Raw genomic sequence first — 27,827 nt, 5'->3', positions numbered from 1 at the left:
GAGTGTCGTTATTTTAGTGGTTTTATCGGATTTTAGTGTTTATCGGACGATAACAATATGGTCCCAATGTTATTGTGGATAACATACATACAATTTAACATACTTCATTTCCTTCTGGATAAATCAAGTATCTATCTATCCATCCATCCATCCATCCATCCATCTATCTACAATTCAAACCAACACAGTGTTTTGTACAGATTCAGAACAGTTTTATATAAAGGCATCATTGTGGCAGAAGTTGTTTATAAGGCACTCTATGGTGGTTAGTACCAGGTTGTTAGAGTTAAGACAATATGTGCAACAAGCTGGATAATGATTCCAGTGCAGGCTCAACATTCTGTTATTTTCCAGTGGCTTAAAAATGAGCATACAAATGGATTCAGAATAGTGGATCAACTTAAACATTTTAGTGCATAAAATCTAAACTGTTATTCGGAATGTATTAAACAATCAGTTAAGCTCTGCTGCTGATGCACTCTCGTGGCTGTTCAGGTGAGGTTCCATAGCAAAGGTTGTAGAGTTGGAAGATCATCCCTCGGTGTAGATACAGGACAGTTGGCTGGGACAGCGCTCCATGCCACCAATGTGTAGGTAGCTGCCGTCGGATCCCTGCAGGCCAGGGTCAGTAAGGAAGTCCTGTGACATGCCATGGGTGTCATATACTGGCAACACATACAAGGAGCACAAATAGTATTTGTTTTGTGAAGCAAATTAATTACATTTGGTTGGAATTGGGAAGTTTCTGGCATTGCTGTAAAGCAATCTGATCATATTCAGCAGTTCAAAAATTCCATGAAATATCTATGATACTCTTCATGCATAGGCATAGCATGCAATACATTGTTTTGAACTTTGCATTCTTTTTTTTAAAAAAGGTCTCAAGGTCTTTAAGAGGTCTCATAATTTTTCTGACAAAGTAAACAAAAATCATGATGTAAGCTGAGTCTCATCCTATCCAAAATGAAAGGAATGCAAGAAAAAAACTTTTTTTTCCAGTGACATTGTGTGATAGATATATCTATCTACAGACTGTATTAGATTACACTGTTTTACTGTGTGATATGCCAATTCTTTAGTACATCTTAGACCCTTTCATTTGTTGTTTTGAATTAACCCAATGCCTGTGCTAACCCACAGCTAGCACCTCATACAGCTTGATGGTTTTTTGGGCCCCCACTGTCGACCTCAAGGCAGCGCTGTCATACCTAACCCTAACGCAAACCCTTGCCTAATCCTAGTGTCTTCCAGGCAGCACTGCCTTGAAGTCGACAGTGGGGGCCCAAAAGACCATATATCCCTCATACAACAATGCACACAGTGTGTAGACATCTGTGACTACAGTATATTATGGCTGATATGTTTAGTTAGAAGACAGAGCAAAATGTGACAGGTAAATTAGCATCATTTGGAGGCAAATAGAGAATATTTCGCAAAATAGTCAACACACACACACACACACACACTAAATATACCTGGGAAATCATGATACATCTAGGCCTACCATCAAGAAGACATCAACTCACCCGTGATCCCTGAAAGAGCTCTGTGCACTAAGTCCAGATCAGATTGGGAGGTGGTGGGGACAGGCAGGGTTCCCCCACAAGCCTGCATCTGCATGATGGAACAGGCCGCGGTCAGCCCTGTAGTCAGTGGTGAGTCATCATCGTATGATGGGGCACATGCCATATGGATGTGGCTGGAGAAACCTGGGTATCAAGAATAATCTACTCACAAACATGTCCACATTCCAAATTTGTTGGATTTAAAAATGGGAACGGCTTGTACTGATGCAACTTCTTCTGACGTACTACGCTTGAACCCTCCCGTGCACACACTGGCTGTGCATACAGGAAACATCTTCGAAGCAGCACATCTGACGGCGTAAAAAAAAACTGCACTCGTCATCGGGGCATGCTGCGTTAATATTTCTGAGACATGCCGTGGATTATTCCGTTTTCTGGGAAAAAGAGTGTAGCCCCCGATGGTGTATTCTCTGACTGTAACAAACACCTGCTGCTCCAGCGACAGAGAAATGACATGATTCATTCATCACACTCCAGGGGGCCTACTCTCAGATGCCCTGCCCCGGGATGGAGCATGACTAAGACCTGCTAACTAACTAATGACTAAGACTTCGGGCCCTATCATGACAGTCAAAAGCACATCGTCACTCGTCAAAAGCTTATGCAAATTTAGTAGGACGTGTCCAGTCCACATTGGGAGGGTTTTCGTTATCAAACGTCGAGCGCATGGCATAACAAGGTGTTCCTAGGTTTTTTAATCAGTCATGGGTGTGTTTGGGGCGTATAACATCATTTAAACCAATGAGAATGACATCTGTCATTCCCTTTAACGGCGCAAAGCGCGATGTCAAATAAATGCATCGGTATTTTGACATTTGGCATTTGAAGGAGGCTGCTTGCGAGACCATATGGAATTCCACTAAACCATGCTTTACTAAAACCTAGCATAGCCTTCACGCATTTGCACTCCTCTATTATTTGAACTCATTGGCAAAGTGAAACTAACTTCACCATGGTGTCAGTCAACGACAAGACAGTTATATGCTGTTACTTTCACTATTGACTGACAATGGGTTACCATCGAAAACATTGCACAAATGACTGAATAAAAAACATTAATCCTGCAGAGGAGTTGCTTATATCTCGTGACAGTGCATCTTCAGCTGTGCTCCATACGTGTCCCTCGCCTCTCTCCTAATCACTTTTAATCGTCATTACCAATTTGCAAATGATGGTGAATAACTACTCATCATGAGATGTACAGTATTTCGTAATATCTTTATTCTAATTATGTTTCCCATTGTAATCGTGCAATTTGTAATCTTTTGCATGGACGTGCGCTGGTGTACGTTCATGAATGATAGAAGGATGGTGCGTGCAAATAACATATAAACTCGCCATAGACTTCTGATCTGATAGCGATTTTTAGACAATGCGCCAGGCCACTCCCTAGGTTGTTAATTGCCACACCCCTGGGCGCATTGTTTAAAAAATAAATGTGCAAAATACCGAATTAAACTTGGCGCCGGGTGGAAAACGAGTTTTACGCCATGTGCCGGGGTCCAAAATATAGCCCTTCAAGTGTCCAAATTGATTAATGTCAGCTTTGAAAGACTAGCATTTTATGAATGAATGTAAGTTTTGGAGGAGGAGTATAATATTTGCGCCTTGTTGTTTCTGTAAATACGGAGTAGTAAACATGGGAGTCACCTCGCAGGTGATCAGGGAGGTGTGTGTCGGGAGGCGCCAGGAGAGGCTGAGTTCGGCTGGTTCTCTGGAGTTCACCTGTGCCACAGGGGCGATGGGGAGCTTGCAGGTGATGAGGTGAGGGTGCTGCAAATCTGCGGAGATGATCAAAGAAGGCCACACAAATGTCTTTACACACATTTTGTTTTATTCTTATCAATTTTCGCATTGAATATTTTTGCTCTGTGTAATGTATAGTTACAGGTGTAGTGTAATCAACTCAATTTATACGTCTTTTGTACTGTCTTCATTATTTATCTATTGATCCATGCTAATTGCTTTTTGAAGATAAAGAAAAACTTGAATGCTAGAAAAATAATTTAAAATAATGATGGTAGTAAAATTCCTTTCAATACCTTTAAATCTAATACTAATTCTAAATTGAATAATGAACCACATGTCATAATGCAGAGTTTTGGGTATTTCATAACAGTTTAAAAAAAAAAGATATTGAATTAAATGTATATGCATGATTTTGAGTCCGTGCTCAAAGATATTATAAGAAACAGACACATAGGCAGAGTCAATATTTATATTAATCTTTTAAACTTTTTTTTTATCCATGGTTATATATAAATTATTATTATTATCATTATTATTTTTTAATAAAATTCAATTGAATCAACAGTTAAAAGTTTAGGAAATGGATGAGTTTTGCATTCAATTATGATTCTTGCCATAATCAAGCAGTCGTAGTTATATTAATTGTGGGATGCATGGAGTGAGAAGTTTGGGTTCCAAAAATCATGGGGTCTTCTTTTGGAGTGGAAAAAAAATAGATGAAAACGTCTGTGGGATTTCACAATTGATTTCACATCTACAGAAGTAATTACATCAAACCTCTTTCTTCAGACATGAGAAAACAGATCTTTTCCCCTATGATTCATTTATTAAATTCCTCAGTCACTATGTTTGGTGTCTATAGCATCCGTCAATGCAGACTCCTTAGGCCCAATGTGGCAGCACAAGGCTTGTTTTCGGCGTCCAATTGTATCCTTGGGACCCTGTTGTGAATGCTTCGCCTACTGCTGGTACTCAAACAATTACCACCAGCAAGTGGTTCAGAGCATCTGGCTCCGACAGTACAGAAATGGCCCTCTCCCTCTTTCTCTGCCTTTGAAGAGCACCGATGAGCGAATGTGTTTATATGGGCAGACACAGAAACGGTGTTGCAGTGTTGCGTCCAAAAACTGTACAAAACACCACCCTACCCCCCTCCCCTCCATGTTTTACTTTTTTTTGGGCACAGCTGATGCTTAAAGGGCTTACAAAGGCCCATTGGGCCCCTTTTCAAAGGCGAGAAAAATGGTGCTTTATTTTAAATCAGATTATTCCAACTATGAGCTTACTGCCATAAAGCCATGACAACCAATGTTTTTTAAGCACTTAATTGTTTCAGATCAGAGTAAAAGGGAGAGGAGTGTAGGAGTTTTGAAATCAGTCATAGCAACCCATTGTGTTGCTGCAAACTCCAAGAGAATTTAAAGTAGATGTGTGTGAACAGATGTATAATTGTGTGCGCACACGTTGTAAGTGTCCTTCAAGATGTGTCAGACACCAAACAACAATTTAGTTTTTTTCCCCTGCGACTTCAGTCGCTGCCCACCAATGTGGCTTGTAACAGGACCTTCATAATTGTGCCAAGACCTTCATGCATTCCTGCATTCTCTTGCACTACATCACATTGAACCTACCAGAAATCAAACTGTTTTCATAAAGTTGATTTTCGTTCACGTGAAGAGTTAGGGGCAGCCGTGGCCTACTGGTTAGCGCTTTGGACTTGTAACCGGAGGGTTGCCGGTTCGAACTCTGACCAGTAGGCACGGCTGAAGAGCCCTTGAGCACGGCACCTAACCCCTCTCTGCTCCCTGAGCGCCGCTGTTGTTACAGGCAGCTCACTGCGCCAGGATTAGTGTGTGCTTCACCTCACTGTGTGTTCACTGTGCTGAGTGTGTTTCACTAATTCACGGATTGGGATAAATGCAGAGACCAAATTTCCCTCACGGGATCAAAAGAGTATACATACTTATACTTACTTAGAGTTTTATCTTTGCCCTGCAATTAATCTACTTCAGATTTTCTCACTGGAAGTGGTGAGAGAGTGCAACAGTGGTGACTATTAGGGCAATCAGCAAGAGCTGTCATTATCCTGCAGCCAAAGCCAGGAAATGGAACAACTAATAGCTAATGTTCAAAAGTCTTGTTAGGCCTGTTCTGCTCATAAAAATTAATTCCCAGTCATAATAATGTTTTTTTGTTGTTGTTGTTGTTGTTTGATTATTGATTATTGAATAATCAGATCAACAGAAGAAAAGCAATGCACAAGCACTGTTTGTAGTTCAGGTATCTGAAAAAATCCAGGAGCACTGTTTGTTACTTTGTATGTTGCATAAGAACAACAGCATCATTAATACGATTTGTGTTTAATTTGTAGAATTCATTAAAGGTAGGGTAAGCGATAGTAAACGATTTAACACTTTTCAGTTAATATCTCCTCACGATCCATTAGCTCTCCATTCTCTGAGAACACTGTAAAAACATTCTTATTCAATCCTAGTGTTTCTCGGGGAGCACTATAATGCAGGTTGCTTTGAACCAAAGAATCTGCTAAGACACTTAACATTAACAAACACAACACAATGAATGTCATCCAGTATTGCTTACCCTACTATACCTTTAATGAATACATAGTGTGTATATATATATATATATATATAAGTATACTAAAAAGAATAAAAATAAATCAAGGAATGCAGTTAATATATATATATATATTGATTTCTTTTTATTCTTTTTAGATTTGCACTGTACTAAATCCGACCTATGCTCACTTAGTTATTAAACGACTGATTATATGCTGATAAACCATAGCACAGTTAATGCAAACTCCCTCAGGAAGCGGTTGGCATGTGAAAGGTCTGATGGTGTGGGCCGGGCGTGATACCTGCAGGAGTCGTGCAGAGGGGCCAGGATGGGCACACGTGGGCTGCCCTGGGCTGTGCAAGGCAGTGGGGCAGACGCTTTGCTGCTGGACCGGTTCGGTGAGAACACACCTATGGCACCACAACAGTGAAGAGCGAGCCGTTAGGGAAAAACACACAAGCAGTGGTGAGACACCTCGCCTCCCCTGTTCAGCCTCTGTTTCGCTGTAACAATAGACACTCTTTTTTTGTTGTAATCAAGCTACATATCACACCTCTAATTATGTCTGTCAAACACAATTTACTATCAAGCATTAACCGATGTTGCTATTTAGTCATGCTACAGCACTGTGGGTGGTCATTAACAGCCTCCTGAATATCACAGAAAATCTATGAGAAACAAAATAATTGTTTACCAGAATACAAGTCCTTTGGTGGATCAGGAGATTGGCACAGCCTGTCAATCATATCCATGGGGGAGAGACAAGCTTGTAGTGGCTGGATCGTCAAGCACTCTGATAGTCCATCCTGGCTCAAATCTGTGCTTTGCCTTAGCTACAATGAAAAAGAAGACAGAAGAAAAACAATGACTTGTAAGAATGCTGAGAAACAGATATGCTATATGCAAGTAATGTAATGCCTTGCAGAGTAAAATGGGTAGCCAGGAATGCCTAATCTGCTACCCACCAGACATGTAAAAGTAAAACACATTTCTGAATCCTTAAAGTAACCCAGAACATTCTCAAACTCAACAGAGGAATTTGGTTGATCCTTACTGTTGTATGTTTTTGGAGACTACAGTAACTAGTCTGAAAGACATCACTGATTTCAGAGGTAATTGTTTGCTGTTATTGTGATAGAGGTTCAATTTGAAAAGTGGTGCTAGAATGGCTCCCTGGTGTGCAATGTAATGGGTCTGCATTTTTTCCTTAGGCCACATGAATGAATAGCTTATGTAAAGAAATCAAGTTTTTTTGCCATGGCCTTAGGAGGGTTATGCAACAATGACCCTTTATGCCCATCACTATAAGTACAAAAAGAGTATGCACGGTAGAAATCACATATCTAAAGCAAGTCGAGCTTACTTTCAGTGGCTTGTCAAAAACAAAACAAACCATTTATGAAAATCTTCCACAGAATCTGTTGCATTTGTGACATAGACAATGTGGAGTTGTCTTTGTTTTCTTTTTTTTTCTTCTTACTTTTTCACTTTTTTTAGAAACGGCTTACCTTTACTTGCCGTAACTATGGTGATGTGACCTTTCTTGTCATTTTTGTGTTCATGTGTTAATGAGCACCGCACCTACACACGACAGTTAACAAGTTCCAGTTTGAGGAAGCATCTGTGCATAGCCTTCCCCCTGTGCTAGGCAGAGCTAACGTGTGTTGATAATGTGTCTAAATGAATCCTGCACATGCCTCCAGAGAAAATGACAGAATAGAACAAAACATTGTCACTCTAAGAAATGATGTCTTAATTAGCCTCTGAGACATAAAATGGAGATGTTTAATATCGTTTTATGCTACAGATCAGAGCTAGTGAGCAGAGCGGATGGAATTTTGTTGGAGCGCGGAGCGCTTTTTTATTCAGAGACCGGAGCGGCCGCTCTGTTCAGCTCCAATTTCGCTCCGGCGCCGCTCACACCACGAGTCTGAAGCATATGCCCAAATCCACCTAGAACTCACGTCTTCATAATGAAACTAAGACCGTTACATTTCAAAATGAGGACACTTGTCGTGATGTAACGGATTCGTTGCTGCAGCTAGGGGCAGAGGCCGCGTTCAGTGCCTAGCATTCAGAAACTGGAGCAGGGACGCAGGCCCCAAAAAGCGCACACTCTAGGCAGATCAAACGCATACACACTACACATACAGGGGTGGACGCAGCCTCCCACACAAAAAGGATCACACACGAGGGAGAACTAAAAGGGTAACACGCTACACTAAAACACGGACATTAAAACAGTAAATAAAGACATTAACACAAACAAACAACCCCCAGAGTTCTCCCCCGTATCCCAGAATGCATTGTCCCAGAGTCCGTAGCACATAGTCCAGCTTGCCGACGTTACAGTGAGTTCGTTGGGGATGAAGTCGCTAAATATTTTAGAAAGGAAACTGAAAGTCATAGGGCTTACAAGCGTACTATTCCTACAAAACAACTAGATACAAACAATGTAGAGCAAGAACAACTAGCCTATGTCATGACACTGTTCCAGTGAGATTTATTTTGGAATTTAAGAAGACACATTTCGCAGAAACATGAGTGTGCTGCGGAGAGCAAAGGAAAACATGAGCAATTTGAATGGCCTATGCTTTAAGTAAGGCTGAAGTAAAACTTGGACGCTAAACCTGTATTATTTAGGCAATTAATCCCACTGATCCCTTTAGTTTGAGGCTTATGTGTACGTTGCCAAGCTTGTTCGTTGTTGCACTTTCAGTGTTGCATTAGGCTATCTTTCACAATACATGTTCTATGAGTGACATTGCCGTTTCTCTTAGTTCTTTGGGATTTAAGTTTTCTAAGGTGACAATTCGGCTTGTAGATTATTTCTCCCTCTTTTAAATTGGAGCGAGCGATTTCACTGGAGTGGGAGGATTTTGAAGTGGAGCAGGAAGCGAAATTGAGCGGAGCGGCCTTACTTGAATTTGAGTGGAGGAGTGGCCGAGTGAACAGCCACCTGAGCGAGGAGCGGGATATTCGCACCGCTCAGCTCCGCTCACTAGCTCTGCTACAGATATACTGTAGGTTATGCTACACGTGGATGCCACAGATATAGGTTATGCTACGTGGAACAGTATAAATGACATTCTAAAGAAATATGTATTTAAACTGTAGTTAGTTGGAGTGGGGCGGGGGTGGGGGGCACTTAGCTATCCATGTCCACATCCCTGTATGCATAGCTATTCCACATTCCATATATTTGTTTTGTCATAATCCAGAACAATTTATGGCCATTAAAGACTGTTTATTCATTGTCAGTCTCCCACGATGAACTTGAACTGATGAATTGCCTGAGTTGACACAGACCTTTTTCCTGGCCTGCTGCTCCTTGCTGGAGTGTGACTTCACATGTTTGCGTAGAGAGCTTGGGTCTGTGTAACGCTTAGAGCAACCCTGCACCTGGCATCCGTACGGCTTCTGTCACCCAAACAAACAACCAGAAAGGAAGCACGATCATATTGCATTTCATCTATATGGACACTTGATGTTGCCACTGCCACAGTCTGCCAGCAGAAAAATACATATAAAACATATACATGTTTAGCTGATGGAGTCTATGGTGTGTAGTCCACTTTCCTCCATGGAGGCCAGGGTAACTGAATGGTGGAGGAAGCACTCACAGTGTCGAGGTGCGTGCGTTGATGTTTGGCACGGTCGCTGGAGTTACTGAAGGCCTTGTGGCAGCCAGGGTGCTGGCACACGTAGGGCTTCTCCCCTGTGTGGCTGCGCAGGTGAATCTTCAGGTTCTCCAGGCGGGAGAAAGCCTTCTGACAGCCTTCAAACTGGACCACACACACAAACACACAAAACAACATCTTTATAATGCTGATTCATGCATTAATACTGATTTGACTTTCCCTTTAATTATATGATTACTGTTTTGATTTTCCCTTTCATTTTATACGAGGCATTGTAAAGTCACTTGACTCAATTCATTCTTCAGGCACATAGATGCACATTATATCCATAATGTGCATCTATGTCCGCATCTATGTCCACAAAAAGATCAGTGTAGTCCAAACATACTCCAGATGCATGCCTCTCCCACACAGGTGAATTTTGTGTGACACTGAGAGGTCATACCCACAACACAGCTGTCCCCAACACTGGTGTGACCTGCCATAGGTGAGTGGAACCAGCAGGGGACAGTGTTTACTTTAACTGGCGAAGGCGAGGGCACACACCACACAGCAGCACACCTACAGGTCAAGGTGATAATTCTCACATGTTACAAGCAGGCTCACGTTCACAGCATCTATTTTTTAAAATTTTCTTTTAAAATGTTTTATACTTACTTCACAGCCATGGCTGCGACCAGACTAGGTAACATTCTCTCACTGTTGTCTCATTTTCATCAAGTCCTTCAAACCGTTTGAACTTGTATTCTGTTGTCTGGCTGACTGAACTGCTTGTTCAGAGGAATGTGAGAAAGCGTTTCCACAGTATTTTACATATTAAGCTATTACGTTAATGACATCAGCCCTGAGGTATGCAAGTCATTAAGTGGAATTTGCCTACGCTCCAACCTTTTGTTCTCTCAGTTCTCGAGCATTCCCATGGAAGAATAACTCAGCTTTGGAGACTTTCCGGCCAGGACATGCTCTGAGTGATGAAACCACTGACCTCTTTTTAACAGGAAGAGAACGGCCACAGCAGGGTTGTGCACAATTCGAATTGCAATTTTGCTTCCTGTTTGCTACCTCAATTGAAATGCAAGAGAAATTCAAGAATTGAATTGGAATTTAAGAGCCAGTTTCAATTCAATTCTGGAATTTTGCACAAGCCTGGGCCACAGAAATGATGATGATTACCTTGTAATTGTGTGACCACAATTAAAAAGAATAATCGTTTGAGGCTACGTGAGCATTGCAACATTGCATCTAGGTCAGCTGTGGATCTTTCTCTGTCTGCTGGAAGAACTGCTCTCTGTCTGGTCTTTTGAAACTTAAAAGCTTTTTAGCAGGTTTGTGTGTGAAGGGCTGAGCGGAGGGATGTTTGTTGCGGGGACCAGGGTCAGGAAGGTTATATGTAGCTTTAGTGCTGGATTCACGCTAAACTGTTTTTCATAATATATTGCTTGAGTGCTAGAGATAAACTATTGTGATTGACAGTCATTGATAGAATCTTAATCTACATTTACACATTAAATGTGTGTATTTAGTCTGATAGTCCATCAGAAATGCCACACAGCAACAATTCATTGAACTTCCCTTCACACTGGGCATGTATTCAGGGCCTGTGCCATTCATTGGCTTTCTACAGCATTCATTAGCTTTCTATTTATCCTCATACCTGCCGCCTGCTCAAAGAGCCCAAAGTAAACAGCTTATTAAAACGGGGGTACAGGACTTCAGAGAAAAGTCACAAAATAGGTACGGAACTGCTTTCTAGATTACTCCTCTCTTAAGGCTACTTAAAAAACAATAGTATGAAATTTACCTAAAACTCCTGAGTGTGAATGTTCATCTTACTAAATCACTTCTGGTCCTATCTTCAGACCTTCTTGGTCTCAGAAGGCAATTTGTTTACAATGATCCTTTAAACGGGTCCTTGCTGGGCACTCACTCCATGAGCTCTTAGCACCCTGACAGCAGCCATTGGGGTGTAAAGTTATAACCTCGGACTCCTTTGATTTGCTGTCTGATCATTAGTGTGGTGAACCAACCCCCTGAACAATCAGAGGTGTCCTCTAAGAGGCAGCAGAACAAATGGCTGGGGAAAAGGGGAACAGGATCCATAAGGCTTTTGCCCTGGGGCACAAGAGAGGGAGGCAGGGCACAACACACACACACACACACACACACACACACACACACACACACACACACACACACAAACAAAGGCACAGACACAGCCTCAGACATCAACCGTGTGCCAGTGGCACAGAGGAGGCCAATGGATGCAAAGCAAACGGCCGTCCGGAGGAAAGCTTGTCAGACGAGTCGTTATTTAATAAAGCCTGACCCCCCCCGCTGGTCGCTGCTCAGACAAGCGTAGCTGAATAGCCAGAGCCGTGGGCCCAGTGCGCGGCTCTGTGCCATCACGCCGCCTGGAGCTGACAGGCCAGGCAGACAGCCATGTTCACGACAGGCAGGCGGTGGTGCGGGGATGCCGGGACCGTGCCAACCGTCTCAAGTCTGGCAGCACCTCTCTAAACACACACCTCTGTCCTCAACTCCACCCGGCAGTCCCCAAACACCACCCCCCAACAAAAATATGCAAAAACTGTCAAACTTTGCCGTATACATCCCGAGAGCACAAGCTCTAACAATTGTTATCTCCCAAACACACACACATACACATACACACAGATTTATCAACAAATGCATGGGCAGTTCTGTAAACCATCCAAACCCCCCTGAAAAAGAGCAGCCCTTCCTTGTCAATCATCATTATGCTATTACCTCCTATATTAAGCACTTCTCCAATCGCATACTCTCCTAGCTTCAATTATGAGGTTTAGTTTTATCTTCACGCAGAAAACTGATTCTTAGCAATAGTTATAAGTTATTTTTATCTTTGATATGTTTGAGTGCTTTACATCAACTGTTGCCAAGGAATGATTGCTGCTGTGATAGGCTTACAGCTGTGTGATATATTTAGGCAGATTAATTAATAATGTGTAATTAATGAATAGAGTTTAGAATTTTTTTTTTTTTTTAAGTTTTATTAGTTGTCCTCAGAATCAAGTAAAACAAATCAAGTAAAGTAATATCTGCAGAAAGAGGATCCTTTTTTGAAAACAATTGTTTGAGAAGGGAAAAAAAATCCCGCTCCTCGATTCAATAAAGCCCGCTAAAATCCTGGAAGCTTTTTCAACAGTTCTTACAAGGATAGAATTTCAAGCTTTTCCTACCGGAGTGAACTAACTGAATTAGTTCAGTCTAACTGATCTCTATGAGTTTACGCACTGAGGCACATTCACACACAACCACACCACCCCATGTCAAATCAGGCAGCACATCAGAGTTGAGATTAACATGGCCCTCATTGTAAAGAAGCACCGCTAGCGAAGTCTGAGCCAGGAGCACACGCAGTGTGTGTGTGTGTGTGTGTGTGTGGGGGGGGGGGGGGGCAGGAGGAGAGGGAGAGACCCATCTCCATCAGGGTTTTGAGAGTAAGAGGATAAGAGCATTCCACACCATGTGAAGTAGACAAATCGTGCAGTCTGTATAATGAACCTTTTCTGTGGGTCATCTTCCACAGAAGAATCCTTAAAGGTTCTAACGAGCCGCATGTGAGGAAGGGTTCTTCGCAGATTCCTTTTGATGGTAATTTCCATGGTAGTGAAGAATGTTATGACCCTGATTTTTGTTTTGTTTCTGCCATAATTGTTTATCCAGGGAAGGTTACTTGTGCCTTAGTAAACGACTACCAATAACATACAAAAAGAGGATTAAAAAGTGCTGATTAAATCAAATAGGAATAAAATAAAGCGAAAACACTTTGGATGGTTCTGTAGAACTGTAAGATATTATACACTGATACTCTAAATAGCCTCAAAAAGCTTTCACAAAGAGGGATCTAAAGTGGACCGTTTAGAGTTCTACCTAAGCCAAGAAACCCCTGTTTTGTAAAAGGCTATATGCAAGAGTAGAAAGAGCACAATCACTGTATTCAATCCCAAGAGCCTTTCTACATTCTGAAACCAGCATTAAACAATGGAACTAAGTGGTTGAAAGTCTCCACAGCCACCAGGGTAGAGATGTCAGTCCACCATAATTAATGGTACATTCAGCCAGTGTAGAGGCGGCAGCCTCCTTCCTGCCATTTTGTTCGACTCAAGGGGCTATTAACGAGGACCGAGAGCCAGAAAGCAGACTAGATTTTTTGTTTTCAAAGTGATTTTGATTTCTTTACATAAAGTACACAATAATGTGACTAAAACAAGCATACACTCGCACATGAAATGCAACATAATTTGGCCACACAGGTTTTGCTAAATATTAAAGGCAAAAACACATCCATCATAATCTACGTCTGTGAGTAGTTACAATTATCAAGCAGTTAGGAGAAATTAGTAGATGGAGCAGATTTTGGTTTAATGGAATTTGCAGGGTATGATGGAGTGAACTAATTTATGATCCAAGATTGCAGGTGGCTGATGGTAAAGTGCTTTTTAATATCACTTGTCTGGCTGTTATCAGATGATATTTAACTAGATTGTTTTTGTGCTAAATCATGGTGTGTTAATAGGAGTCAATAGGAGACCTAAAAGCTTATTTAACCTTTCCCTTTACAAACAGGGGAAGGAGAGCAGTGTGTGCAGTGAACATGGAATGGGCCAGGTTAGACATGTCATGACATGCTCATAGCAACGTACAGAGAATGGAGTGTGTAATGTGATCTGTGTAATAATGATCGAGTGGTGTGTGTGTGTATGTCTGCCATTCTTCTCTGTGTGCCACTGTCAATCACACCTGACAGAAATGCTAACGCTGTGTATTTCCGTTAAAGAAGCCATCTCCTTTGAAATGTTCAGTTGAGGTGTGTTTTTGAGGGATTGAGGATTCTGTGGGGGTTTTTTTAACAAAAAACCTCTTTTGGTCTAGAGTTACAAGCGACCTGAAAGCATTGCGCGTCTCTGGTCTCCATGGACACGGGGTCTGGTTTTGAGTAATAAGTGAGAGTTTGGAATGAAAGGTCGCCCCGCGGGTATGCACGCCGTCAATGATTGACATGGTGGGTGAGACGAGGCGAGGGGAGGGGAGGGATGCAAAATGCCCCATGTCTTACTCATCTGAACCAGGTGTTCTGCCCAGATGGACTAGTCAAAGGGCAAGAGCACCTGCTGCTCCTCTGGCTCAAATGTCCAGCCTGGCTGTAGGTGAAATTACACCACTGTAATTTGGCTTTCAAATTATTTAAAAAAAAAATGTATTATCTTTTTTCTTCGCTGAATAGGTACTAGCCTAGTTAAGAGCACTTGAGACTCTCAAGAGAGCTTCAGTCTGCGTCTCACTTCATTCCCTCCACCCCTATTCCAGTAGCGTGCTTTGCTTTTTGTTTTTTCTGTTCAGACATATCGCTCTAAGTCTGTGGCTGTAGCTCCATGACTGACAGCGGCTTGGCTGCCGCAAGCGCACTCAGTAGGGGAGAGCCTCGCAGCAGGAAGTGAGGCGTTCGCCTGCCAGTGCTTCAGTCAGTGCAGGCCCTTTTGTAGCGATTTAATAACTACATAACTGCCCAAAAAGGGCCCCATGGTAATCACCACAGTCTGGAGCCTAATTAGGCTCATCGATGGCCAGAGTTAAGAAGAGACCCAACCCCTCAAAAGCTGAATTCAAATCTCTTGCCTGACGCTGGATGAAAGCAGGAGGAGGAAGTAATGTTTTTCTTGTGCTCTTAACATGATCAGTGTCTTTCATTTGTCCCTCTACAGGAGCTGATGGTCCATGAGCTTGATAGTGCTAAAAGACAAGGGCTCTTGCAGTGAATGTGAAGAATATCACACATCACAGTCTACACATCTACACTGTTTGACAATCAATGGACACATAGATCAGAGATGGACTTCATGGAGATCCTTTTAACATGGACATCCTTTTAACACATCTATCATATAGATACAGCTAATTGTCATCAAGGTCCTGAGTCATATAGAACCGTATGACCCAGAGAGCAAGGGCTGGTGGACCATTGCCGGCCCACTGGGGCAGATCTGTTGGTCTGCTGACATTTTGCTCAGTGGTTTTCCTGCGATCCACTGATGGGTTGCTGACAAACGCCCCACCGCCAATTATGGTCCAATTTCTTTTTTTATTCATTCAGTTTTTTCTCTTAATATTCACAAGTTAAAATAAAGGTGATGATGGCCCAACAGTGGCTCAGAAGTGGTACACCTCCGGCGGCTAGCCACTGAGCATCCAATATCTGCAACTCTGATTTTGCTATTTGGGTGTGTTGTAGATGTTTAGATAGGTTCTTTATTGTGTACAAACAAACTATTAAAGATGACCACTACCAGACTATTTGACTAAATATCTACCTGAGAAGTTGCTAATCATCATTGTAACAAACCTACAGTATGGCAGTCGGAAAGGGGCAAAACAGGGACAGTATAAGAGAGACTGCTGGTGTCTGGCTGTGCATTGTACCGTGCACTTGTTGGGCTTCTCCCCTGAGTGAACCCTCATGTGGATGAGCAACTTGTAGCGGGCGTTGAAAGGCTTCTGTCTGCGCGGGCATCCTGCCCAGTAACAGGTGAAGTCCTCTCCCTTGCGCTGGTCCACGTGAAGCTTCTCGATGTGCTTCACCAGTTCCTCTCGCTGGCTGTGGGTGGCGCTACAGTCCACCCAGCGGCAACAGTAGCCTCCACTGAAATCCTCCTGCTCCCCATCCTCATCTTCCACTATGGGGCACGATGCCTTGGGAAGGCTGCTGGGGCTAAGGCTCTCCTCGCCATACAACCCCAAGGGGCCCTCAGGCTCTAGAGGATGCCCCAGGATGGGCAGGTGCTTGTGGGAGTGGTAAGGAGGAGGAGGCCCCCGTGGAGGAGTGGGAGTGTGGATAACCGTAGCCAGCTCTAGCTGCAGCTGTAAAGACCGATGTACGCAGTCATCTCCACCATCTTGTCCCTTCATGCCTCTGTCCATGGAGAGACCTTCAGTGGGCAGCTGTTGCTGTCCCACCACCATGTTGGCTAGCTGGCCCTCCAAGGAGCCCATCTGCTCCAGTCGCTGCATGCGTGCACACTCAGGGTCCGGGTGGTCGTCTGTGGTGACGGACACCGCCAGCCTGGCGCCGAGTCTGGGACTGGGGATGCAGCTGCCCTTCACCCCCAGGAAGTGACCGCACACCTCGGACTGCTGGGGTGACACCATCGCAGCCCCTGGCCCCAGCAGGTGGGACGCCGGCGAACTCCGCGAGCCGTTGATGTACGCCACCAGCGAGGTGGGCGAGGTGCGGATGACCGAGTTCAGGTCGATGCCGATGCCGTCCGACATCGGCGACATGGACAGCGCCCGCTTCTTTGCGCGCGCGGGAAGGCGGGGGCTGCCGGCGTCGCCTCCACCACCGAACAGGTACGAGGGCAAGGAGGTCGAGTTGGAGACGCTGGTGGCCCCAGACATGGCTGTGCCAGGCGGGAGGGCGAGTGTCTCTGGGCTCTCCTCTCCAATCGCGTTGGAGCACGGTTGTGAGCACAGAGGGGGGAGTACTCGGTACCCATAGGGCCATTCTTGCCGGCCGCTCCGGATGGACAGCGTGTCAGGAATGCTGAGAGTTGTTGAGGCAAGAGATTCCCTTGATAGCAAAGACCTGCCAGGGCAAAAGATGGTAAACAGCAGAGGTTACAGTATGTTTGCATCTTCTTCATTATGCTTCCCTGCAGTGTAATTTCCCCTAGGGATCTATTTATCTATCTATCTATCTATCTATCTATCTATCTAATATACAGTACAGTTAAAATATGGTCAGCTTCACATCTGTATATTTCCAAGTAAATACCAAACAACTGGCTACACATCATCATCATCATCCTGAATACAGCTCATTTTGTGGTGGCTAGAACACTTCCACACTCACACTGTTACTCTGAATTAGGGCTTAACATTCAGTGCATTTTATCCTAAAAAGACAAAAAGAAAATAGCAGAGAAGGCCAAACAAAACACCTTATAAATGTCTCCATTGTTCTTGCTCCCACATTGGTGAGCAGAATTTGCTTCACATTAAGTTAGTGTCACTTTCTAGTACAAGATACTAATCCATTCCACACAGTATTCTATTATGTCACGCCATCTGTAGGTATTACTTACCTGGTATCTGTAAAAGGCACGACCAGACCAACAGAATGGGAGAGGACCGAGGGTCCAGTGCTATGGTTAGGCTGGTGTGAGGGGAGTCCCAGACTCTGAACAACCATGGTGTTATTGGTCACCTGCAGGTTTACATTGGTGGGATGTTTGTTGACATTCCCCTGTGGTAAATGACCTACAGTAGGAAATATTGAAGGAAATAACATTTGTTCAGTGCCAGTCAAAGTGGATCTGACATTGTTTAATAAGGCTGAACGGAAATAAGAATAAAAATGAAACCCAATGGCCACTCACTGCTCTTAACCAGAGACTTTTTAAATGAGGACACACTTGAGGATCACTTAAAAAATCCTCCAAATGTATGGGGACAGTTTGTAAAACACCAAGATGGCGATTGTCTACACATATCATGCCCCTTCCCCCACTAAAAGCCAATTGTTGGCTGAACAGGAAGTCCTGCCCTGAAAGGACTTTGGATGCTATGCTCCATCATGGTGATCAAGTGCACTATGACATTCACACACCATTACCAAGTCCAAGCCCTCTCTAAAAACCACACACACACAAATGCAAAACACACACACACACACACACACATCCCAGACTGCAACATCACACCCTAGGATATCCATAACCATTTTGATTCTTCTGTAAACAACACAGAGATTGATGGAGTATTGGTCTAGCTCTGAGAACTTTACAGTATTGCAATATCCAAAGTACTGCAGCATTAAAAGCCTGGAGCAGTGACTAGGTTTAATGATTAAGGATGTAGAGAGCAAGCGGTCATATGGGTTAGAAATCCCCTAATTGCAAAATTTTCATCAGGTTAATAATTAACTTCTTAATCTGCACAGCTTCCTCAAACCCTCTCATGAGTGGCACAGTCAGTGGTTTAGGAGAACTGGCCTCTTAATTAAAGAAGCATGCCAGCTTTTGGGGAAATTAGCCTATACACCAGTTAGCCTATAGCTAAAAGAGGGCTAGGCTAAAAGTTATTACTCACTTCCAATGAATCATGCTAAGCTAGGCTAAAAGTGTCAATTAGGCTAAAAGTTCTTGCACACACAGAGAAGAGAAGATTATGTGTCATCTTATCTAATTCTGAGTAGACGGCAAATTTCCCAAAACGTTCCTTTAAAGACTTCAAAAAAAAAAACAAAACAAACAATTAAACACATATCAGCTGACTGGCATGACATTGCACTGCAATTTTGTGTGTGTGTGAGTATGTGTGTGTGTGTGTGAGAGAGAGAGAGAGAGAATGGATCTGTTTGTATGATCTGCTTGCTATATCTTAATGATACGTTTACACACATATCCAGACTGATGAGATCACCTGCTATTTCCATCACTAAAAAAAACACTGAAAATAAAGAATGCTGTGAATATCACTTTTGTTTGTATTTGTGAGCATTTTCTTTTATAAAGAAACAAATAAATATCTGTGGTATTCCCATAAAGAGACGCTTTCTGCTCTGTTAATTACGAATGAGTTTTTTCTTTCTTGTTCCCCAGTCTCAATGGTTCAATCAATGGCTCGCTTGAGCGCCAGCTTTCTGCTTGGTTAATTATACAAAATATGAGAAAGAGGATTGAGAGAGAAGACATGGTGTGGGTTGTTAGATGTCATTGAGGTGAAGTGAAGTATGAAGCTTGCTATGTAAATCAGCGGCACTCACTTATTTTGGCAGCAAAAATGCAAGTATCTTTTATAGACCCTTTCAAGAGAGTTCCATTATCAGCATCATAGTTGGTCCCACAAGGCTTCTGTTTTAACATTCCATATGTTATCTTAATGCAGAGGAAGTAGACTGGGAACCAAATAGAACAATCAAGCATTGTTTTTGTTTTTATTGTTGAAAGGGTCTATACTGTATATAAACCTCCCTGATGTGCTTATACGGTATTTCAATTAATCAGTATAGTGGAGCTCATGCAATCCCTACATGCGTGGGTAAATTGCCTCTTTCAACTAGGCTGATTTGTGTACAAATTGATATGGTTGGGAGGGGTTAGTTTGGTGAAATGATCCATAGTGTTTATCTGTGTAGGTGTGTGTATCTCAGAAGTGGCCAAGCAAGATGAGTGGGATTGGGAAATGTTTAACCGGGAGAGACACTTGCAGAATGACCTGCACTTCACAAACACCATGATGTTTCATGTTCCGGTCTACTGAGCTGAGAAATATGGTAATGCTGGAAAACAACAGTTCCTTTGCCCAAGAAACCAAGCTTTTGTCTTTAATACAGAGTCTCACCTCCAATGTTGTGGAAAATCCATCAGACCTGACTGTCAGAGCTTTATTTGTTTTTACATGCTAAAAGGGCCAAAACATGCTATTCAAATTATATTTTTCCAAATTATATTTTTCCATATTTAATATTAATATTTAGTATGTGTTATTAATATATATTAAATATATCACTGCTGATGTGTACATACATGGATTGAATGGACACTTTTGGACGTAAAGGACGCTGATTGTTGCAACTCTGTCATTATATTAAGTGCAAGCATACTGATGTGGATGACTGGACTTGAACAGTAACAGTTTTACGTTTCTCCCCCCAAAAAAATACAATTGGCTCAATTTCTCACCTTTGCCACCACCAGCCTCTAGACATTTTGCTTTGGCTCCCTGTTTTGAGCAGGAGATGGAGGCTGCAGGTGGAAGAGACAGGGATGATGCCTGTTTCCACGACGATTGCGGAAAGCTGAGGATGTCATGACTCTTCCCATTAGTCAGCACCTGTCGGCGAAGACTAAGGCTGGGAAACAGGACCGGACCTCCGAGTGTCTGAGACTGGACTCCCACACCTGGACCAGAAGGGTGGTGGAGGGCGCTCGAGCAGGATGGGTGACTCTGGACCCCTCCGGGGGGCAGCTGTTGACCAGTGAGTGCACCCAAGGCATGTGGAACATTGGAGGGGGACACCATAAGGTTGCAGGCTCTCCCGTTCATGTCTTCCACAGCAGGGTTGATTAGAATGACATCCCTTTCTGGAGCAGATCAGATGAGGAGAACTCTTTCACAAGTGGTCAAAAGTGTAACAACAGTGCAGTTGATACAAAAATATTTTTGTATATGTTTATTTAAAAAAAGAATACTATTATCTAGCAATTTATTTATCCTTGAGCTTTCAACTTCCTCATATCAACCAATATAATAGACTATAGTTTTGTTATTTACCAGAACTTTCAAATCATATATCGAAGTTTGAGTTCGAGTTTGAGTCAGTGCACAGCAGATGGCACGCTGGAGATATTAAGTAACTACATGTCAGATAACTTTTTCTCCGAATAACTTCTGGAGCCAATATTCCAAAATCATGGCATATAAAACGTTTTCTAGTCTAATGTGTCTCAGCAAGTTCTAAGCTACTGTAAGATTTCCAGGTAACATACCTGAAGTCTTCTCAGAACTCTTTCATGATCCATCACATTCGCACTCTCGCAGTCTCCAAAGTTTACAATCCAAACTCGTAGTGAACCCAAGCAACACTACTGATCCCAACCAGTGACTTGTCAACGGCGCCTCTCATCGGTCTTCTGAAGTGTTGGTATGCCACTTTGCTCGTTGCTATTCATTTTCAGGAGCACCACGCATACTGAGCATAATGATAATCGTCTCCAGGGGCGCACATTGGTTAGCCTTTAGCTTGCTGCATTAAATTGCGATGATGTCATTATGGATCAGTCTAAGTTCAGCAGTTTGGTATTTTAATGAAGAATATTTGGGATTTTCAGACCGTAAACAATTAATTATTAACTTCCTATGGAGTTTAATCTACAATGTGCGTGCGCGTGTATGACTACTTTTAAGCGCAAGAACGCGCGTGAAAATTTGGAGATTTGAGAGAGCGTAGTTTGAACGTCCATATGAGTAGGCTAGGTTATGCTACTCACCACGAAGTGCAACTCATGAACCAGATACTAACTGGCTTGACTTCTTGCACTTCTTGTATTTTTCATTTTCTTGATGGCAAACGTGGACAGCTTCAAGCTTTTTGTTTGAGGCACCGTTCTACTCAGATTTTGGTTTTGACGCAAGAATGTAGGTTTATGATAGACTAGCCTATATATTTATCCTACCACCATGTCTTTTGAAAAGACCCATCTAGAACTTAGAACAGAATTATATGCGACACAACATGGTCCGTCAGCCATCGGCCTATATTTTTTCTTGTGCAAATGTTTGTGTACCTGCGGTAGTTTGACATCCGTCACCTTTCTCCTTACACTTGCTGTGCCTTACTCCTTTCTACCAGCAATTCGAGTGTTTGCACAGCAAGTGCTGCACACCGTTGGCATGGCAACTTTGTGTGTGTTCTAGGGTGACTTGGGAAGGTAAGAGTGAAGGTAGAAGAACAGTAGAGAATTTCTATGCGCAGTTTAACTATTCCTCCAAAACATTGTAATCACATGGCAACCTATTTATTACCTACTCAAAATAACGTGGTTACAGTACATTACATGATTTCTATAGTACCCTATGTTTATTTCACACACGTGGTGGTCCTGGGTCTGCCATGGCATGATGCGTGTATAGGCTACAAGATAATCCTTATGACATCTAAATAGCCTACAACATTTATAGCATATGCCCATTGTTTGAGAGGGGAAAAAAAAACATTCATTTTTGACCATTAAGATAGCCTACTCCTGGTTTAGCTCTAAGGGTAAAAGTAAATGTTTTGAAAAATGAGGTGCATTGGCTAGGCCCAAATAAGGAGTTTCCACTCATGCATTATGTAGTGCAGTGTTTCTCAAAGTGTGGCCGGGGACCACTGGTGGTCCGCAAGCAATCCCAAGTGGTCCGCGAGAAGACGTTGTAAAAAATAATATAGATGAGTTGTTTGCAATATTGAACCAACTTGTATGTAAATCCAAAGTTCTGCAATACTGCCTATGTAAGCTATGACAATTTAAATCATAAGAATCCTCTGACATAATAAGCAAGGTGCAAAGACAATAAGCAAGGTGGTTCAGTGAGTAGGCCTATTGTGTCTATTAGCCAGGTGGTCCGTGAGGTTTTTTCTAATGGTTAAGTGGTCCTTGGTCTGTAAAAGTTTGAGAAACACTGATGTAGTGGATATGTAGACCTATTCTAGGCTACAGCCTACTGATCAACATTGAAATAAAAAAAATAGTGGCCGCTAGTGGTGATATATTAGAAAGTATCTTTGATGCATTCCTCATTTGGAAGGTTCAGTGACTGCCCCGGTATCAAGAATTGAATATTGGGTTTACAACGCTGATGAAGGCGAATTGTGTTTGGAACTGGTGTGAAGCATGCCTACAGCTGGGATGGATGTTGGATGAATACATGTGTGACTATATAATTCTAGATTTTGTTTAAAGTAGATTGTTTTTCGATATCTGTTCCAAAAGGTTTCAGCCAGCAGAGGGCACTGCCTCCATAGAAATGACAGAACCTTCAAAATGTTCAATATTCATCTCCTCGTTGCCTTTCCCATTTAAACTCCTATTTCACCAGTAACCCAGAGATATGGTGTATTACATGTCATGTATTACAGACCTGTTTTTTCCATTGCTGTGTGTGTGCAGAGAGAGAGGGAGAGAGAGGAAGAGATGAAGTAGGCTATTAGATTAGCATAGAGGTGGAGAGGCTGATATGCTGTTGCAGCAGATGAATGCACTACTGAGCTCTCTGACTCTCAAAGAATCCATTTCCATACTTGATGGTGGTTGCAGTGCGACTAAAAGTAGCAAATCACCCTGGTCCCCGGTCATCCATTTCAACGTCAGCGTGAAAGACTGTTGCTAATTCTTTTAGGAAGTTCTATTGCAATATTCACTTAAAGCAACTCCTGAGTGCTCGCTTGTCATTATTAATCCTCTTCTCCTCTCTAATGACACTCACAGTCAAGCTCAACCTTTCAGTGCCACCCATTTAGCTTGACTAGAGTGTTGTGAATAATCGGACTGATCCATTTCTTCAACCATTCATCTTCTCCTCGTTGTCTAGAGCTTTTAAATTCCTGCCCTAAATCGTGGAACAGGATGTGATAATTTAATTAGGTAATTCATACTGGTTGTGCTTACTATGGTAGCCTAGAATACTTCATGTGCTTACATTACAAGATGCAGGAGTTAAGATCTCAGCCACACCAGAAACAACAAAGCAAACACACGGATCAATGCAGCACACTGTAATACAGTCCTCACTAGTCAATGCAAGGGTGTATTATTACTAAGTGCCTTTTGAAGTCATCTGTCTGAGCCACATAGATTTCAAAGCCTACCCCTCAAGGAGGAAAAGGTTATTGTGATGGCATTTTCAATCCACTCACTGATAGGGAAGCAGAGCCAGCCTTCTCTCCCTGTTTCTCAAAGGAAGCTGTGTTTCTTCTATAGATAACAAAATATTATAGCTAATGTGGCCATTTTAAGGGGTCATTGTTAAAAGCTAGACACTCTGGTAGAAAAACAACCTTTTCTAAATGTTTTTCTAAGTTAGTCATCGGAGGTGACAATACAGCATTAGTCAATAGATGAATAGGTTTACCCTGAGTATTGTTAGCACGTCATTTACGTCACACAGCTGTCTGTCTGTGAGTGCAATCAATTAAGTCTCACATGCTAGTCTGCAGTGCGCAAACAGAATATATTCAGATATCCGATAGTGAGTCAGTGACTATTAGTGAACCCTGTATTCTCAAAAGTTGTACTGAAAAGCTCAGGAAGTGGACATCTTCACCGGTGTTTGTTAATGATTTACACAGCTGTGGGTAGGTGCCCACATCAAGGACTTGAGGTTTGACTTGTTTTTGTTGCTGATTGGATCATAAATGGCCAGCAGCGAAGAGGCATGACCAAAGAATTTGATGGTACTTGTTGGTGCCCCCTCATCAAGGGTTTGTGTTTTGTTTGTATATGTTGCTGACTGGTTCATAAACGGACACAGCAACAAAGAGGATTGACTGAAGAGTTTGTTGATATTTGTTGGTGGTCACATCAAGCAGGCTTGTGGTTTGACTGGTTACATTACTGATTGAATCGGAAACGGCCACAGCAATGAAGGAATGACCAAAGAATGTGTTGGTAGGCCCCAGCTGTGCGCAACTGGCTGGGGCACCTGCACCATACGCCGGCGACCCGGGTTCGATTCCCGCCCCGTGGTCCCCTCCAGATCCCACCCTGACTCTCTCTTCCACTCACTTCCTGTCACTCTCCACTATTCTGTCGCATTAAAGGCATAAAAGCCCAAAGAAATATACTTAAAAAAAAAAAAAAAAGAATGTGTTGGTATTTGTTGGTAGAGCTCATGAGTGTGGAGGGAAGGGAGTCTGGGACGGCAGGTACCACTGTTGAGCCTTCTGGAGGTGTCTACACCTGCTGTATAGCGTCTAATTTAATGAAACACCCATGAAGACAGATGCCTGCTTGATAATCCCAGTGAAATGCTTTTAAAGGCTGCTCTGTTGGTGATGTGTTTTACCCGCAAAGGTTGAGTTGTTTTTTTGTAGATTTTGTTTTGTTTTTTTGACGGTAAATAGGCTTGATTGTTGATTGGTCACTGTGTGAAATCCCTACTAGGAATTGACATCTCTCCTGTGTATATTTGTTTCATACATCTGGGGGAGCTGTCCATATAGTGTTCAATGTCAAGCATGTTTTCAATAAATTGAGAACATTACCACTGTGCTTTGATTTAGATTGACCTTTTGGGATTCCAGTGAATATAAATGTCTACACAGCGATGATGGATAGATTGGTCCTTTAGGCTCCACCATATCACTTTTGAGCTTGTGTCAACTCTGAGAGATTGTATATGGAATGCCCAAAAAATACAATTTAAAGTTTGGGACAGCCAGCCTCCCCCTTTGTCTTTAGGCTGTTGCAATGTTGATATACAGTAGAGTGTAGTGACTACACGTTTTTCATCACATGATAGATAGAGAGATAGATAGATACTTTATTGATCCCCAAGGGGAAATTCAAGGTCTCAGTAGCATACAGACATCACACACAACAAGCACTTACAGCAGAAAGGGTAAATATAAGTACATACATATAACAAAACTCCACTGTACAATAGAGACAGTAGAAGATAAGAAAAACTATCAAAACTAAATACTAAACACACTATATAAATTAAACTATATAAACACAGTGTGCTAGAGGATGATCAAGCATCGCTTGCAGTGACCGGGCCGGGACTGTTCTGTGTGCATGATAAGGTGCTCAAGAGAGTGAGTGTCATGGTGAAGGTGCAAAAAGCAGTCCAACAGTGCAAGATTAAGGTCTAGAGACCAGCATAAATAATATGGACAAATAAGAGAGTAATGTATAATGTAGACAAGGTAATATAAAAACTGTCAGTGCAAGAATAGGTGTAGGTAATAGGGTTATAGCCATTCAGTATTGTAGCAGAAGCCATTGGTCATGTGTGCTAATATAGCATGAAAAACAGTGTAGCAGTAAAACAGTAGTAAGACATTAAGCTGTGGACAGTAGTAAAACAGTAGTGGGCAGTCAGTACTCAAACATGGAGAGGGTGGAGAGGCAGACAGACTATGCAGAGAAGTCTATCTCTCCTCTTCCCTTAAGTGAAGAATTGAACAGTTCAATGGCCCTGGGGACAAATGACTTCCTCAGCCTTTCAGTTGTGCATAGCAGTGAGCGAAGTCTCCAGCTGATCAAGCTCTTTTGCTTTATAATAGTGCTGTGGAGTGGATGACATTCATTGTCCAACATGTTGATCAGTTTGCTCAGGGTCCTTTTATCTGATATTGAAGTGATGCACTCCAGTTCAGCTCCCACGACAGAGCCAGCTTTCCTTACCAGCCTGTCTAGTCGCCCAGCATCCTTCTTCTTTGTGCTTCCTCCCCAGCATACCACAGCATAGAAGAGGACGCTGCAACAACACATCCTGAGGAGCTTACTGCAGACATTGAAGGACCGCAGCCTCAGGAAGTACAGCCTGCTTTGCCCTTTCTTGTAGAGTGCTTCAGTATTTGCTGACCAGTCCAGTTTGTTGTCCAGTTGTAAGCCCAGATACTTGTAGGTATTTACCACCTCCACATTGAACCCATCAATGGAGACTGGTAGCAGAGCAGGAAAACCTGCAGAAATCCACCACCATCTCCTTGGTCTTTGAAGTGTTGAGTTGGAGGTGGTTGAGTTTGCACCACTGCACAAAGTTCTCCACCAGGCTTCTGTATTCATCCTCCTGAGTGGCAACAGCTCAGGAGGATGTTTTATTCATACAGTATGTATGCAGCAGATACTGATAGAAATGGAATGCTCTGTGTTATTGCTATGGGGATTATGGGTGGTTGTGCTCATGCAGAGCATATGGCTGTCTGAATGGAGTGTTCTTGAAGACAACAGTGTCCCTATGAAACCTAGTCAGCCAAACACTGATGGCATAATAATGACTGTATTCGGTGGCTGTTACATGCTGCACTTTTAAAGGTAAAGGAGGAAACGTATCCTGCTTACTGCATGTGTGGTAACTAATGAGCTGGAAAAAAAGAGGAATGGTGCTGTCCAATTGCAAGAGAGAGAAACACTACGTCGACTATTACCGGTATGTGACAAATATATATTAAAATGAAAAAGAATGAATTTTCGGTCAAAATATCTGGTAATGTTCATACAAAATGTAAAGCTCATCTTTAAACAGTACATTTGTGTTTTAATCAAAGCAAAAAAAAAAAAATAACAATTATATTCTATTGTTATTATCTTATAATTCCACAAAATATGATGGCTTCCTGTTCCCATGAGACAGCATATGGAGAGAACTGATTTCATCCAATCATATTTCATACTTTGTGAAGCTTCAACCTGAGCTCCTCTCTCCCAAGTCTTTACCTCGTTAGTAGTATTGCTTAAGTATGACAGTCATCCTTCCCTTGTGCCTGGTGAGGACAAATGAAAGAGAAACATTTGACGTATTAAGTCTTGACTAATCATTACTAGGCAAGATGAGGACTTATAGCAGTTGGCAGCGCAGAAAGAAAAGAGCAGTTCCTTGGCAGTGTGTGACATGCTGTGTGTGAAATGAAGTAGCCTTGATCCCATGTAAGCATTGCTTATTGTCGTCATTTGTTCAAGAGGGGTCTTTTGAAGAGCTTATCTCTCTTTGCCAGGTAATGTCATGTAGCTTTTGAACGTCA

General features: G+C 42.4%; 1 protein-coding gene and 1 long non-coding RNA gene across 6 annotated transcripts; one reads left to right on the top strand and one right to left on the bottom strand.

Annotated features, from left to right (window-relative positions):
• Positions 1-77: 77 nt before the first annotated feature.
• Positions 78-27,569, bottom strand: glis3 (GLIS family zinc finger 3). Of its 5 annotated transcripts, none has more exons than XM_042079861.1 (11): positions 21,883-22,156; positions 20,278-20,679; positions 17,677-17,851; positions 16,016-17,177; positions 9,539-9,700; positions 9,225-9,335; positions 6,610-6,748; positions 6,217-6,325; positions 3,237-3,367; positions 1,527-1,709; positions 78-665 (listed from the first exon to the last, which is right to left on the bottom strand). In XM_042079861.1, exons 2-11 carry the CDS (start codon positions 20,639-20,641, stop codon positions 532-534), a joined length of 2,670 nt encoding a protein of 889 aa, XP_041935795.1. In that variant the 5' UTR covers positions 20,642-20,679; positions 21,883-22,156; the 3' UTR covers positions 78-531. The 5 variants fall into 5 exon arrangements, with proteins under 5 accessions (XP_041935795.1, XP_041935792.1, XP_041935794.1 ...); XM_042079858.1 differs by having other exon boundaries at positions 78-612; XM_042079860.1 differs by lacking the exon at positions 21,883-22,156 and adding an exon at positions 21,085-21,477 and having other exon boundaries at positions 78-612.
• LOC121698107 lies at positions 3,245-15,873 on the top strand. The gene is made up of 3 exons (XR_006026695.1): positions 3,245-3,350; positions 6,168-6,313; positions 15,301-15,873. It is a non-coding gene; the product is annotated as an uncharacterized LOC121698107 (long non-coding RNA).
• Positions 27,570-27,827: the final 258 nt, after the last annotated feature.

The sequence above is a fragment of the Alosa sapidissima genome, chromosome 23 (genome assembly GCF_018492685.1).
Source record: "Alosa sapidissima isolate fAloSap1 chromosome 23, fAloSap1.pri, whole genome shotgun sequence".
NCBI lineage: Eukaryota > Metazoa > Chordata > Actinopteri > Clupeiformes > Clupeidae > Alosa > Alosa sapidissima.
The sequence above is the reverse complement of the archived record's forward strand: the minus strand, read 5'-3'. Positions and strand labels throughout refer to the sequence as shown.